This window comes from Oryzias latipes, chromosome 12 (genome assembly GCF_053564925.1).
Source record: "Oryzias latipes strain Hd-rR chromosome 12, Olatipes_Hd-rR_3.1".
In the NCBI taxonomy this organism is placed as follows: domain Eukaryota; kingdom Metazoa; phylum Chordata; class Actinopteri; order Beloniformes; family Adrianichthyidae; genus Oryzias; species Oryzias latipes.
Window position 1 is genome coordinate 31422831 of NC_136248.1, and position 15969 is coordinate 31438799.

General features: G+C 44.5%; 2 protein-coding genes across 5 annotated transcripts in view; one reads left to right on the plus strand and one right to left on the minus strand.

The window, feature by feature from the left end:
- The window catches only part of ankrd34ba (ankyrin repeat domain 34Ba), a 32160-nt gene extending 28371 nt beyond the window's left edge, over positions 1-3789 (plus strand). For all 4 annotated transcript variants that reach the window (XM_078955709.1, XM_078955711.1, XM_078955710.1 and 1 more), the window contains 2 exons: positions 17-119; positions 1761-3789. In XM_078955709.1, coding sequence (XP_078811835.1) covers positions 1793-3325 — 1533 coding nt within the window. In that variant the 5' untranslated portion in view covers positions 17-119; positions 1761-1792 and the 3' untranslated portion in view covers positions 3326-3789. The remainder of the gene's footprint in view (positions 1-16; positions 120-1760) is intronic.
- Positions 3790-5996: 2207 nt separating this feature from the next.
- Positions 5997-15333, minus strand: oclna (occludin a). Its single transcript, XM_004074457.5, has 9 exons — positions 15141-15333; positions 14830-14905; positions 13630-14269; positions 13381-13548; positions 8473-8600; positions 7773-7955; positions 7511-7682; positions 6715-6756; positions 5997-6536 (listed from the first exon to the last, which is right to left on the minus strand). Exons 2-9 carry the CDS (start codon positions 14877-14879, stop codon positions 6438-6440), a joined length of 1482 nt encoding a protein of 493 aa, XP_004074505.1. The 5' UTR covers positions 14880-14905; positions 15141-15333; the 3' UTR covers positions 5997-6437.
- Between the last annotated feature and the right edge of the window lie 636 nt (positions 15334-15969).

A 15969-nucleotide genomic window follows, 5' to 3' on the forward strand; every position in this document is an offset into this window, starting at 1 on the left:
TTCTTTGTCCGAGCAGCAGACGCAGAGCGGCGCTGAGGCACGCCAGCATCCTCCATCCGTCGCCGGAACAGCAGGTCCATGTCTGCAGCACGCAGCCGAACCTGACGGCCCGCAAGCCGGTGAGTGACAGAACCGTCAGCAAGGTTGAGTCTTGTTTGGTGAGGGTTCTGCTCCTGCAGAGCGGAACCAAGAGGATTTTTGTTTCCATCAGTCAGACTCATTTCATGAAGTTTGAGCCACGTTGTGTAACGGTTTTCATCATTTACCAACAGTACTGACACACACGCACCACACACACACACAGTGTTAGTGGGTTCAGGTGCAGAACATGGGTCCAGTTTGCTGCATTCAGGTGAAGCAGAAAGGAAGGGAAATGTGGACGCTATTGTGAGCTTCAGTATTTGTTTGCCCATTTCATAGAAAGACAAGCAGAGAAGCCAGGGGTCAAAGTTGGCCGCTATTTCTATTTTATTTTATTGTTTTTTTGTCTAATTTTTCTTTTTTTTTTAGCCACTGTTTTAATGGATTGGATTCATCTGCGCTTTTCCAGACGCTCAAAGCGCTTACAGTGTGTCCTTTATTCACTCATACTTGGTGATGGTAACTACTGATGGAGGAACCGTGGTCTTGTCCCTTACAGTGCTCTGGGAATCTGGGGTCCGAGCCCCGCACTAGGCCGGCTGGTCTTTGTAAAACCACAGCAGGACTTTGGTCTGTGCTGAACCTGCTTTTTGCAGATGATGTTCTGTTGACATCAAACCAGGACCTTATGTGGACTCTGGGAGGTTTACAGTCCAGAGTGAAGCAGCTGGAATAAGAAAAGGGAAGGATGGAAGAGATTCACTTTTCCGTCCATGTTTCTTTTCTCCTCACCTGTGGTCATGATCACTGACCGTGTCTGAGACCTGGACTGAGGGGCCCCTACCCTTGGTGTTCCAAACAGGAAGTGGCTCCAAGAAGCCAAAATCCCATTGAGTTCTACAGAGAAATAAACAGCTGATACTCACTCATTCTATTGGTGTCACAAGAACAGGCAGACGGCTGGATCCAAATGCAGCAGGGTTATTAAAACAGCTAAAAGTCTACAGAGCTAAATCAGGGTCAGGCAGACAAGGGTCGATACCAGACATGAGATCATCAGAGAAGAGACAAGGTAGTCAGGATCCAGGTGAGAGTCGGGGCAGGCGGCAGGCAAATAGAATAAGGAGACAGAAGATCAGGTCCAGATAAAACACTTTGTAATGAAGGCAGAGTGGCACACTGAGTGAGGCTTAGTTCGGTGTTTAAGTAGACAGTGAGTGCTTTGCAAATGAAAGTCAGGTATGAGGAATCCAGAAGCTGTGTGCTGGGGTTGCTGGGAGATGAAGTGCATTCAGTACTCTGGAAACAGTTCCTGTCTTTGACCAGAGGGGGAGACATAGCTCTGACTTCTGACAATTGGTCAGAAGAACCATTCTTGCTCTGATGTTCTTGATAATTCTCTTTTATATATATATATATATATATATATATATATATATATATATATATATATATATATATATATATATATATATATATATGTATATATATATATATATATATATATATATAAAGAGTCAATAAACAGGTTATATGTAAAAAATGAACACTTCACACATTATGACAGAAATATTTCCACTCCATAAAGATGATCAGATGAACTGCTTCTGGGATTGTAAATGTATCTGTGGAAAGGCGTGTGGTTCATCCTGTAAAAGTCTTTCCTTCATATTTTACAGACGTCTGAACTCACCATCTGGGACTGGGAGTGATGGAAGGCGAAGCCTACCTTCCAGGTGTCGCCGCAGACTCAGCCAATCCGCTGTTGAGAGCGGTTTTCCTCCGCCGGCTGAGGCTCACTCGCCTGCTCTTGGAGGGAGGAGCTTACATCAATGAGAGCGACGGTCAAGGTCACACACCGCTGATGGTGGCCTGCAGGACCAGATACGCTGATTCCCAGAGCGCCAGCCGGGTCAAGCTCATCCAGTTTCTTCTGGAGAAAGGCGCCGACCCCAACATCCAAGACACTGAGGGGCGGTCTGCGCTCATGCACGCCTGCAGGGAGCAGGCCGGGCCCGAGGTGGTGTCCCTGCTCCTGGACAACGGGGCCGACGTCAGCCTGCAGGACCGGTCGGGATCATCGGCTCTGGTCGACGCGGTCACGGCTGGAGACTGGAAGGTGCTGAAGCTGCTGCTGGACTCGTGCAAAGCCAAAGGGAAAGAGGTGATCATCATCACCACCGACAAAATCCCAAACCAGACTAAATCCCAAACAAAAGCGAAGCAGTACCTCAGCATCCCCCCCACCGATCCGGCAAATCAGAGCCACAGATTCCTGCTGACCGCTCCCACCTCTCCATCGGAAATCCAGCTCCTCACCTCGCCATCGGGCTCATTGTCCACACCCATCTTTACCTTTAAAGACGAGCAGATCTGTCGGGTAAACTCCCACCCGTGTTCCCCGTCCCGCCATCGGGGGCTGGGTCAAGCAGCAGCCAGCGGACAACCGCAGCACCTGCTGAGGCTGAACTCTGAGCCCTGGCTGAAGATCCCAGCATCGATCAGCCAGCAGCCTCACACGGGCCTCAGCCACACTGAGGATGTCTCTGTCCGAGTTCCCAAACTGGACCAGAACTTCAACACAAACTCTGAATGCCAAAAATGGTGGAAAGGTGATGACAAAATGGACTGTACACAAAAGATCGCGGTACCTGGCCTGCTGTCGTCCCACTCTGCCTCTCACCCCAATCTGAATTCTGAAGTCCTCGCTGCATATTCAGTCCACTCTTCCTCCAGTCTTTTGGGCGGTAAAAAGCTGGACACTGCTCCTCACGCCTCATCAAGTCTTTGTAGTGTAGTCCAGAAGCGTCAGCTTGGAGCAGATATCTACAGCTCTGATCCCCAGCTAGCCCGAGATGTTCTGAACCTGCCAGAGGAGCAGAGAACCAGAGATTCACCGAACGGAAAGAAGCTGGCGCCTTTACGCTGCTCCAGCACGCTGGGCTCCAGAGAGGCGCTGTCCACCCACAACAAGAGAGTCCTGTTTGGACACGAGCGCAGAGGCTCTGGGACCTTCTTACTGGACCGAAACCTCCAGGCCAGACCTCGGTCCCTGCCCCCTTTGATCAACACCCCCAGCCTCAATGTTCTCAGTGCCATCCCTGGGTCAAACATCTACGAAAAAGAGTCCATCCAGAGAGGGTTCCTGCCCTCCGCTCCACCGGGACAGCCCAGAGATCTGACCCGGAGGACGCTCCTGAGGAGACACTCCATGCAGACGGAACAGTTCAAAAGCTCCGTCTGACCTGCAGCAGTACCGAGGAACCAAACCCACCACGACTGAGCTGGGAAAGTCCTTTTAATTCCACAAATTGCTGCAAATGGAAGAAATCTGTGGCTTTGCTGTTGCTTTTTTCCATTTTCAGCATCTTTCAGGAATCATTTTTCCTCCAGAAACTCAACAGGAGCCCAGTTTGACTTTAAAAAGCGGCCAGACGTTTCACTTTCGTGTGAACATTGAGATTAGAAAGCAAATTGGGTGTTTGGCAAAGTCACATGATCAGGAGGAGACTTTGACGTGGTGTACCTGTTCACCTGCAGGGTTTTTTGTGACGTATGGAGAGGGTGGGCGGGTCCTGGTATTCACTGTTGAGCGCTTAATTTGTCAGGCTTGCCTGAAATGATTTTGGAAACTTTAGGAAGAGGTTTTGTGGTTGTTACATATTTGTTTGTTCAAAAATAAAAAATAAAGACTTTGGTGGTCACACAGTATTGATGTATTTCTGTGCGCCTCGTCCAGTCTGAAAGTCGCTGCAGCAGCGTTTGACATTCTTGGTGCAGCATCAGAGGAAAATCTAACGCGTCACGGAAAGCATGTGGTAAACGGTAAACGCCATCTGCTTCTATAGCACCGTCCTTTAAGGTCCAAAGTGCTTAACAGCCCCATCCAGACACTGATGGTCTCAACCTACAACCACCAGGAGCAATTTTAGTGTCTTACCCAAGGACCCTTTGGCAAACTATACTTTATACCTGAAGCTAGTTTGTTAAAGGTACTTATTCTTCATCTATTCGAAAAGCCTCATAAAAAACACACACCTTCTGTCCAGAATCAGCCACACATCCGGTCCTCCAGAACCAGTCCGGTCTCTGTAAAGTTTGTTTAAGAACATCAGCGGGGAGAGATGGGTACAAAAAAGAGAGAAGTCCTGAAGTTTTCGACTTTTATACGCAGACGAAACTCAAACAAAACAAAAACCGTGAAAAGCAACAACCAAATACAAACACACAACCCAAAAACTGAAGGGGGGGGGGAGGGGGGGAAGCTAACAATAACAGCAGAATTTGTAACTGTGAGAGTTCAGCTGCATGTTAAAGGCACCAAAAAGAAAAATAAATCTGTATGTCTGAACCATAAGCAACCAGAAAGGTTAATGTTGTTGTATTTGTGTAACTGTCAAAAAGTAAAACTAGCTTTGTGTTATGAAGTAAGAGAACTCTTTGTTCCAGAGAAAATCAGAAATTAAACAGCTGCAAAAAAATACAATATTCAACGTCCTACAAGTAGAGAAATCCATTTTCTTGTTCCACGGTCTGACCCCGGATCCCGCGGAAAGCTGCACCGCTAAAGACGAGCTTTAGCTGGTATTTTTGTTGGAACTGAGACTTTAGAACAGGGAAGTGAAGACTTTAACCACTTCTGATTGGTTAGACTGACAGAGCTGAAGCTGCGGCTAAATCGCGGTACCGTCATTCTAATCAAAGTGTCTTTAATAGAATCAAATAAACACAAAGAAAAAGGTATTTAACCATCTTTCATATTCCTAACTCCTCAGTGTTTTATCAGGACCTGTTTGGATGAACACAGAGCTGAAATCCTGGAGAAGGGAAATGTTTCAGGATCAGTGAAAATGGGTCATTTCTCACGGCACACCTGACTACATCTAACGGCATACCAGTGTGCCTTGGGTGATGCTCATAACTTTTTTAGAAAAAAACACCCCAAAGGTTTCTGGCCTCTTTAATGATTTTTTAAATACTTTTCTAAAACTTTAAAGATACATTTTTAGATCCACAAATAATTTATTGACAATGCTTTTTATGTACCTTCAGCAGGCAGTGGGGCACTGATAAAAGCCCGGGCCCTGAAAAGTGTGAATCTGGCCCTGAAGGTCTTTATACTATAGCAGCAGTGAATTTAGCTCTCATACAGTTTCTTTTTAGTTGGAAGCAAACAGTTCAGCCTGAATCAGAATTGATAGATTTAACAGTTAAATGATTGCTCAGATTCTTGACCATTCGTAAGAAAAACGAACAATTATCCGCTGACTCAGCGTCAATTCTTTAAATTTCACTTGAGCTGCATTTACTTTAATCTGTCAATCATATCTTTTTTTTTTACTAACTCTTAAACGTTTTTTCTTTCAGCTAATTGAGCTTTCTGGCATGACTTTAAAAGCACGAAGAGGTGTCTTCCAAGCCCCTTTTTCCATTAAATTAACACCTCGTTCAGATTTTCAGCCGGTCCAGGAGGAGCAGAAGAAAATATATCCTTTTTTTTGCCCGTTTTGCTTTTGTTGATTCGTTCTTTTGGATATTTTTGTAGATTTGTTTAGAATATTCTTAGGGTGCACAATAAATCATTTTTTTACATTATTACTAAGCTTTTCTGTAATTGTGCTGAAACGACACCTAAAACCTTAAAGACTTTATGCTTTTTTTTTTATTTGTTCAAAGACATTTTTCCCTTAAAATAATAAATGGGTCACAAAAGCCTTTGAAACGGTAAAGATTTGTATTTTTGTCAGGAAAGTCACAGTGGGTTTTTAATGCTCCAGTTTCTGCTGGAGAAAAGTACCGACCCCGAACAATGAAAAAAAAAAAAAGTATTGGAGAAAAATACTTTTTTTTTAGTTTGGAGGTAAATTACATCATTTGACAACAACGTCAAAACTCCAAAGAATGACTCTCAATGATTTTAAAGTCCTTAAATGATTCATTTATTACAAAAAATTCATGAAAAGTCAGTAAAGATCATCACTGCCATTGATTTTCAAAAATGTACCTTTAAGTGTGTATGTTGCATAAAAAAACAAACACTGGTGAAACATCGGCATTACCCTCATGTTTACAGTAAAAACTGCAGATTAAAAAGGAGAATTAAAGAATGATTTCCCTCAGCTAAAACCTTCCACACACTTTATGTTCACGCCGCATCAGCTTCACATTAGACAAATAAATATATGCAACATTCCTGACAGAAGCAGAGCACGCGGCAGGTTGGTTCCTCCGCCTCTGAAACAGCCGTCATGCCTGTTATGTTGATTCCATCCTGCAGAGGGCGCCGTTTCCTCACTTTCCCGGCCATCGGGATCCTTTTTTGTCCTCGGGCGCGCGCAGGTTGATCCAAGGCTCCTTCAGCCTCTGCGGTCATAATCGCTGACCATCTTCTTGATGTGGCTGAGCTTGGCCTTCAGGTATTTACACCTGCGCTTCTTCACCAGGTAATCTGGAGTCTGTGGGAAGGGGGGCGGGGTCAGCCAAGTCAGGGAAGCGAAAACACCTCGAGGTTACTACAACAGCAGAGAATTCTAGGAATTCAGGTGTCACCTTCCTCAGAAAATCGAGGCTTGTAATAAGTCACCATGGTAACTGACAAAGAATGTTTTCAAAGGGACAGATAAAGACACAAACCTTCTTGGAGCTCTTGACGGCGTTATACTCATCCATGGCATCCTGTTAAAAGAAAAAGGTAAATCAGAAGGTGCGACCGCTGATGAACAGACTCCTGTCTGAACCCCCCCCCACGCACAGGCACGCACACACACACACAAACACACACACAGGTATGAGGCGGTGTTTTGTTGTGAAATGAGGCGTAGCTGAACACAGACAGACTGTTTGGGTTCAGCACAGCAGCCTGACCACAAACAGAATCCGTTTGTCCTCGTGTCCAGAGTTTCTGAATCCTGTTACGGCTGCAGTGTCGACATTCTCTCGACTACCGAAACTCTTCAGCCGTTTACGCAATTTGCATAATTCCAACACCGTCTGCAGTGGAGAAAAGCCGCTCTGTGCCGTTTTCGTCTCGGAGCAAAGTCAGGATTCTCTGCGTCAGAATCAGCTGTTTCACCCTGATCACATGACGTTTATGTCAAAGAGCCCGTGTTATTTTGGTGTCGCTGGCCACATGTTAAAGGGTTAATACGAGAAACTCTTAATAGAAATTCTGCATTTTTTAACGCCCTTATCATTGATACTTTTAAAATGACACGGTCAGGTTTTTTCTCAAATGTTCATCTAAAACAAATCAAATCAAACCAGCTGTCCTCACAGGTCTGGAGGTGAAAAATGGTCAAACCCGTACGGGGCACGCAGGAAATATCAACATGGTAGCAAAGTTCCTCCATAATCATTTATAGGAAGCATCTGCTGTTTTATCGTCTCCCACCATCAATGTGTCGTCAACTGAAAAGAGGCTCTTTCTCACCAGGAACTGTGGACTTCCCTCCTCCAGCTGGTCCAGCTCTTCGTCCAGTTCCGACAGCCTCCTGTTGACTTTGTCCAGGTCCGCCTGCAGGTTCTTGTACTCCTGATGGTCTCGGTCAAACTCCCGCTTGTAGTCGTTGCGCTCCTGCTCGTTTTTTATTGGAGGATATTCACTAAAAAAAAAAAAAAAGAGCCAGAGGGAAGAAGACGTCAGTAAATCCCTTTGCTTGGCTCGCGTCAGAACAAACAGGACTTCCGTTTACCTGTCAAAGTCATCGTCGTCCAGCTCGTCTCCAGAGGAGTTGTAATCGGTGTCGTAGTCCTGTCCGTTGTTGCGGCGTGGCCGACCTGCGCGAGGCTTTTTAGGTTGTCCGTATGAGCTTGCCAATTCAGAGGAACTGTTGTACGGAGCTGCTTTCTGCAGGGCTTGCTCTTCCAGGAAAGGTCTGCGACAAAAAGAGAAGAATACTTAGAAAGACTGCAGCTGACAATGTACACACGCAGGCACAGGCAGAAAGGCTCGCGCAGACGCAAGCTCTTGCAAATCCCGGCTCGCGCAGACGCAGGCTCATGCAGGCTCCCGCAGACGCAGGCTCCCGCAGATGCAGGCTCCCGCAGATGCAGGCCTTATGCAGCCTGGTGTAGACGCAAGCTCTTGCAAATTCAGGCTTGCGCAGACCCAGGCTTGTGCAGAAGCAGGCTCACGCAGACGGAGGCTAATACAGGCTTGTGCAGACGTAGGCTAATGCAGGTTTGCGCAGACCCAGGCTTATGCAGGCTTACGCAGAAGCAGGCCCATGTAAGCTCGCACTGAGGCACGCAAACGCATGCAGAAAAAACTTCTGATGAGGTTTCTCCTCATCAGAAGTTTTTCTGCATGCGTTTGCGCAGTCACGTTCGAGTCAAAGTAGGCGGTGGACTTTGCGGCGTCTGTCCAGTGTAGAGGTAGGACGGCATACTCACTGCGGGGTGCCGATGGATGGAGGTTTGTCGTAGATATTTTCTTCATCCAGATAATTGCTGGAACCTCTCCGTTTCTCTGGATAGGCGGAAAAAGCAGCTTCTGACATGGGACCCGACGCACCGTTCACCTTCATGAAAGACAAAAGAAATCTAAGAACCGCTGACATATCAGTGCTTGCAAACACACTTCCATTTATTCATATTTCTACGTCTGTTTATCTATTTGCCATTTAAAAATGACTAAGAATTTGATGACGTTTTAGCTTTTAAAATGTCATAAAACAAGTTTCATCAACAGGCAACTTGCAGCCAAACAGAAAAGCTGTTCCTTGTTGAGTCAATCATTCTAATTCATATTGTGATGCATTTATGACTGGAGTGACAAACATTTAATGCTGGAACTTGAGGTGAATGTAGCAGAGCCATAGGTGTGTGTCTGTGGGAGGGGCCGAGTCACCGGCTGCAGCATCAGATGATTGTTGATTATTGGATCAAGGTCTGAAAATATGAACACGTCTCAACCACGACTATAACATCGCCAGATTAGAGGGAAGAACATTTTTAGCCCAGGTAGAGCGGACACCTCCTTTGTACTTTGTATTTTTTTTCATAATCATTTTAAATTTTCTCCTGTTTATTCCAATTACTTGGGTCGCGGTGGGCGGGGCTAATCTCTGCAACTTGAAGCCTTCTGTTCACATAGATGATTAATTATTATTATTATTTGACAGTAAAGTACAGAAGTTATTTGTTGAAAAAAACGTTTCTAAAGTACCTTTATTTGTGAAACAAATGCTTGAGCCTGTTAAATGGTTTGTTATTTCTTTTCAATGTATAATAGAGTATTTAATTGTATAATAATTGTTTAAAAAAAATAGGTTTCTACTTCAGGGTTTCCTATCACGGGGTCTTTTTGGAACGTAACCCCCGCGAAAAAAGAGGGTTTACTGTATATATTTGGCAGATTCTGGTGTCCTTTAAGGAGTTAAAAATGAAAATGAACTAAAGAAAAAAACATTTCTATAAATTAAGATTAGAGTTTTGTTAAAAAAAAAAAATACATTCGACAAACCAGAATGTTCAGTTCTGAAGAAAAATATGGTAAAAAAAAAAGGAACCATTTCAGAGTTTGATGTGAAAGTTCATAAACTAAATGCCTGGAAAGAAAATCTCTAAAAAGAAATTACAACAAAGATTTACCAGATATTGACCCAAAAGATGGAAACTAAAAGACCCTTTCACCGTATTTGGGAGTGCAAACATATCCAAACGTTCTGGGGAAGAGTTAGACAGATCTCACCGGATCCAAAGTTTTTTTTATTGGGAATATTTCTGAAAAATCCATAACCATAACAAAAGGGAAAAGGCATTTCTAAGGCTCAGCTGTCAGGGATCCTTTAGAAAGGATGACTTATATCTAAAAGAATAAAAAGGAATGCAGCCTTTGGAGGAATTGAAGTTTTTTCCTGGTTCAGTTCATAATCAAGGTTTTTCAATGCCTTCAGAGACACTCTTCTTCTTTTGGGGTGGGGTGGGGGGGTTAATGGATTTGGTAGATTAAGGTGTGAATCAGTGAAAGGATGATGTAAAACAGCAAACAGTTTATGTTTTGAGAAAGTCCAATAAAAAGAGAAGCAGTTCAAAATCTCCCTTCCGTAGAACGGAGTATTGGGATCACCGTAGAAATATTAAATCGATAATTTAAGAGAATGCAGTCGAACAAAAAAACAATGTCGTGTTTCAGTTTGAGACCCGTAGAACACATCGTCTGCGTTTTCTGCTTTGGTTTCACAAAAACTGAAATACTGAGGCTGCATTCAGACTGGAAAAGTCTGCGGGTCCGGATCGAGTCCTGAACCTCACGTCCACCGTCAGGCGGACCACTGTGTTACAGGGCAAAGCTTGTAAACGCAACCACATGACTAAAGATCTCTTCAGTCATTGGTCAGGCATTTTGAAGGCGGGGCAAAGAAACTACTTTGTTCTTTTCGCTGATTCAAACTTGACATTTTTCTGACCAACTTGAACGTCTGTATCAAGGTCTGGTTGAACCCTTTTTGCTGTGGTACGATGGAGGCGTGCTGCACGGTGGTTACTATGGAGACGTCGGGAATGAAGGTTCACTGATTCATGTTCATGACATGTAGAAAAACAGAGAGAAGTAATGTGGATCACGTTAAAAGATGTTCTAATCCAAACCGCATTTCAAATGAGTTGCTGTGTCTCATCGTCATGGTTGCTACGTTCTTACTCTGATTACATCCCATAATGACCTGGTACGGTGGCCTTTTTGGTCGAGTTAACGTTGCTGAGAACAGAGGTCCAAATGCATTCTGGGAACATGGATTCCTATGATAAACCATAGCTTTATGACCGTACCGTTAATGACTGCAGTGATGGATTTAGTGAGAATGAAATGTGGACGGAGGCTGACAACACCAACTTCATTATCAATAATAATACATAATTAAATTATTGTCATAATTGTATGACTTTATTTTCCTCCTTAAAGGCGTCCCCGTCATCGTTTTCTGGTATCGGTGCTGCTGAACGGCCATCCGGCGTCTTTAAAGTCCATCTAAAGGGTTTAGGGTTTGTTTCACAGGTTTGCTGAAAATCTGTCATTAAAAGAAAGATTCTGTTTGCTTCAATTAAACGCATTTTGTGCTTAACTGCAGCTGCATTTGCCCCCTCCTGCCCCCCAGCAATAATCCCATCCCTGCAGTCACGCCGTCGGCAGAAATGGCGCCGCAGCAGAAAACGCCTTCCCCTGCTAGCAGCTGGCTTTCGTGGACTCGTCCAACCGGTTGATGCGGTTCATTTATCTCAGTGTTAAGAACTTCACGAAACTCAATGTCATCCCGACTCCTCGTGACCCCGCCCCCTGCAGCGCGGCGACAACGTCTCAGAGAGCATTTCCTTTCCAACGCCGTCAGGAATGTTCTTTCCTGAAGACGCTGCGGCGTTTCACCTCCAGCCGCTCGGCGGCCTGAAACTGTTATCCAAGAGCCACACCTTGAAACCCAGAGAAGGAAGTAGCTGCACGCCGCCCTTCCCCCGCCGCTCTGAAACCGGTTTCACCACTTTGTGACACGAACTTCCCTGCTGATCCCGAGCAGGTGCCTCTGCAGGAGAAGCCTTCAGGAAGAGCCTCGCCTCTTTAAAGTTGTCTTCTTGTTCAGCGGACAAAATGTTCCTGATCCCACAGAATCAGAACCTTTCACTGTGCAGAAGTGTTTGGGGAACCAAACTGTTGAACCGGTTTGGAGAAGTCAAAACTGGCCGGAAAAAAAGGAACCGATTCAAAGCTCAGGTTTCTGCCAAACACGAACTTTCCCATCAGCACATTTTACCCTCAGTCACCGGAAAATTTCCCCAGTTTCTAGGAATTTGTGGACGAGTCTACCTTTAGGTTTAGGTTTCCAGCTTTGAATCAGCAGGAAGCGCCCGGTTGGACCTCTTATCCTGCTTGGTTTCACACAGAGATGACCAAACAGAGACCGAAGCGGACCGAGGCGGGTCAAACCGGACCAAACCGCCAGGAAATGACAACCAGGAGTGAAGGCAAAACCACAGGAAAGAGAAAGCCGTTAGAAGGAGCTCCTGCTCCTCTCTGCTCCTTTACCCAGAATGCATTTCCAGACTTCTTCAGATTCATTCTGTGCCTGTTTGGTTCTCCTCCAAACAGCACCTCCTCCCTCTGGTTCTCCTCCTCCCCTCAGTTCTCCCCCTTTTTTTGGAATGTCAGACTGCGTCCACACTGAGGTGAACCGGACCAAGGTTCTCATGTTTGGTCCAAACTAGAATTCAGGGGAACCTTCGGACCAACAGAACCATCAGAGGAAACCAAAAGCAAATCCAGACCAAACCAGCACTAAACCCAGACCAAACCGGGACTAAACCCAGACCAAACCAGCACTAAACCCAGACCAAACCGGGACTAAACCCAGACCAAACCAGCACTAAACCCAGACCAAACCAGCACTAAACCCAGACCAAACCAGCACTAAACCCAGACCAAACCAGGACTAAACCCAGACCAAACCAGGACTAAACCCAGACCAAACCAGCACTACACCCTAACCAAACCAGCACTAAACCCAGACCAAACCAGGACTAAACCCAGACCAAACCAGGACTAAACCCAGACCAAACCAGCACTAAACCCAGACCAAATCAGGACTAAACCCAGACCAAACCGGGACTTAACCCAGACCAAACCAGCACTAAACCCAGACCAAACCAGCACTAAACCCAGACCAAACCAGCACTAAACCCAGACCAAACCAGGACTAAACCCAGACCAAACCAGCACTAAACCCAGACCAAACCAGGACTAAACCCAGACCAAACCAGCACTAAACCCAGACCAAACCAGCACTAAACCCAGACCAAACCAGGATCAGGACTAAACCCAGACCAAACCAGGATCAGGACTAAATCCAGACCAAACCAGGACTAAACCCTGACCAAACCTGGACTAAGCTTGCCAGAGTGAATGTCCCTTTACACCCAGATAAACATCATCTTCTGATCGAGTGTAACTCTGTTTCTGAGTCATCGTGTTCCCTGTGAGGTCAGAGGGTCATGTGATCTGTTTTTAAATTCAACAAATCACATTTGAGTACATTTTTCTACCAAATAAAAAATAAAGCAGATTTAAGTTCCAGCTTTAATGTGTCATTTTACGTTTCAACTGTTCCTGGCCCGTTCCAGGAATTCTGATCCGAGGACTCGTCCTGATCCGGTTCAGGACCGAACCGAAGGAACCAAAAGTGCGCTGAGGTGACAGAACCTCCTTATATAACTTCACTGTGCAGATGGTATGGATTACTATCAATCAAAGATCCCTGTAGAGACTCACTACAGCCCAGTACAGACCATACGCTGATGATGGCGGCTTCTTACCCAGGCTTCTACATCCTGACCTGGTGCCACTTCTTCCACATCCTTCACTTTTTTCCAGAAAATGTTGCTCTTTCCAAAGCTGGAGATTTTCTGGCGAGTTTTCACCGCAAAGACGACCATTATGATCAGGGCTGCGGTGGCCAGGAAGCCGAACACGACGGCAACGGCCTGAAACGAGAAGAACCAGAGACGTTCAGAAGGGAACGCAGCAGAAAGGAAGTTGGAGGGAGGTCACGGGACGGCGTTCACCTCATGCGGCTCCACCACGCAGTAGTAGTACAGGTACTGGTTGACCATCGGGCCCATCATCTGCTGCTGTTGATACGGAGCGCACATGCTGGCTATTTGGTTTCCCATAATGGAGCCGGTGGCCTGGGCCGCTGGGTTAACGGCCATCAAGTATACTATGGTGCCGATCAACATCAGCAGCGCTAGAATGGCGCAGATGATCGCCGTGGCCAGGTAGAACTTCCTGCTCTCCGTCAACCTCTGATGGGACACGATGATGATGAAGACAACCAGAGAAAAGATGAAGACCATCACTGCCAGAGCAATGAAGAAGCCTTTGCCCTGTCGGGGATCAGCGTACATCCCGCCGTACGAGCCTCCCCCATAGCCACCGCCGTAGCTGCTGCCGCCGTAGCTGCCGCCGCCATAGCTGCTGCCGTAACCGCCGCTGCCGTATCCCGGCATGTATCCACCCATGCTGGAGAAGGCGCCGGGGCTGTCATGAGCCAACGAGGACGCCACGCAGGCGAATATGGCCACGCACAAGACGATGACGATGATGGCCATGATCTTGATGATGCCCGGCGGAGACGACCAGCGGTAGAAGTGCTGGAACTCGTCATCGGGGTAGTAGGAGTAGGCCGGCTGAGCCGGGCCGATGCTGAAAAACAACACGCAAACGGCGAAAATTCAAAAACTGGGATCCGTCAAAAGAAACCAAACGCTAAAGTGAACGCCGATGATCGAAATTAGCCAATAAATTCACAAAGATCTTTCGGAGATTTAAAGAAAAAACAAGAGTAAAAAGATAAATTATTTTTTTCATTAAAAACCCATCAGTCAATATTCTCAACCAAATGGAGCCGTGAAATATAAAATAAATACGACTAAAGGGATTTTCATGAAGAAAAAGGATGAGATTTTTAAAATGGGACACAGTTACTGTAAATATAACGCAGAATAAAGAATTTCAATCTGTGATAAAAAAAAATACCAAAAGACGGTTTAATTACTTAGAAAATGAAATGAAAATAAAAAAGTACAAGTTCACAAACCAATAAAACAAACTGAAAGCGTTTCTCTGGTTTTCATCAAACTTCCGTTTCGTTCATTCATTGTTGTTTTTTTTTAACATTTTTGCTCGTTGTACCTTCCGTACAAATCCATCCACAGGACATTTTTTTCAAATAAATTTTGAATAGAAAAAAGACAGTAACTTACAAAGAACCACCTGCTTCGTAGGGAGGAGGACTTTCTTTGGGTCTGGACATTTCTGATGGATTTACTGGATAATAATCTGTTTAAAATAATAAAAAAAGAGAAACAAAACTTGGTTTTACGACACAAAAGATTCTATTAAACATTCGACAACAAGACAAAATTGAAAAACAGGAACCTGGAAAATAACTAAAAGAAACACACAAAAAAACTCAAAATAGATTTTTATATTTAATTTTAAATGGACTCTGCCCAACAACCGTGTAAAAAGTACGCAAAATACTTCAGACGCTCGCGCTGAGCTCGGAACTCACCTGTTCCTGTTTTCACCTGAGATCCTTCGACTGAAACTGCTGCTCAAAACAACCTGGACCACACCTTGATGAGCCGCGAAGCCCCGCCCCCTCTCCTGGACAGACAGGAAGCCGTTTGCCTGTTTTTTTTTAAGCCGTTTGTCTGTTGTTTACGACATGGAGGCGAGTAAACATAAACACAGGAAAGTATGGAGGCCCAACGATGCAAAAAAAAAAAAAGGAAAAAAGATTTTTAGATTTTTTATCTTCTAATTGCCAAAAGAAGTAAGCTTTGAGTAAATTAAAACAAAATAAACAATTAATAAAAATTATTCAAAAAAGAATAAAACACAATAGATCTTGAATAAAATAAATAAAATGAGGTGCAAAAAAAACTAAAATAAAATTAAATGAACTACCAGAGTTTCATCTTGCAATTGCTGGCAGAAGTAAGCATTAAGTAAAAAATTAAAACAAAAATAAAATAAACAATAAAAATAAGTACATAATTAAATTAAATAATTCTTAAATAAAATAAATAATGAATACAATGAAGTGCAAAAGAAAACCTTAAAATAAAAAAATTAAATAAACTACCAGATTTTCATTTTGTATTTAAAATACAATAAAACTATAACAGAATATAATAAAGTGCAGATAATGATCCCTAAAGCAGAAATGAAGAACCTTTTCCCCAAATGTCCTCTTTTCTAATGGAATCAGCAAAAACCTGCAGCTGACATTTAACTTTTCACTTCTCCAAAGTTTGGTCTCATTTTGATCTGCCTGAAAAACAGGAACCACTTTCAGAGCAGCGGCACAGATTCCACCGTGTCCTAACTCGCTTTGC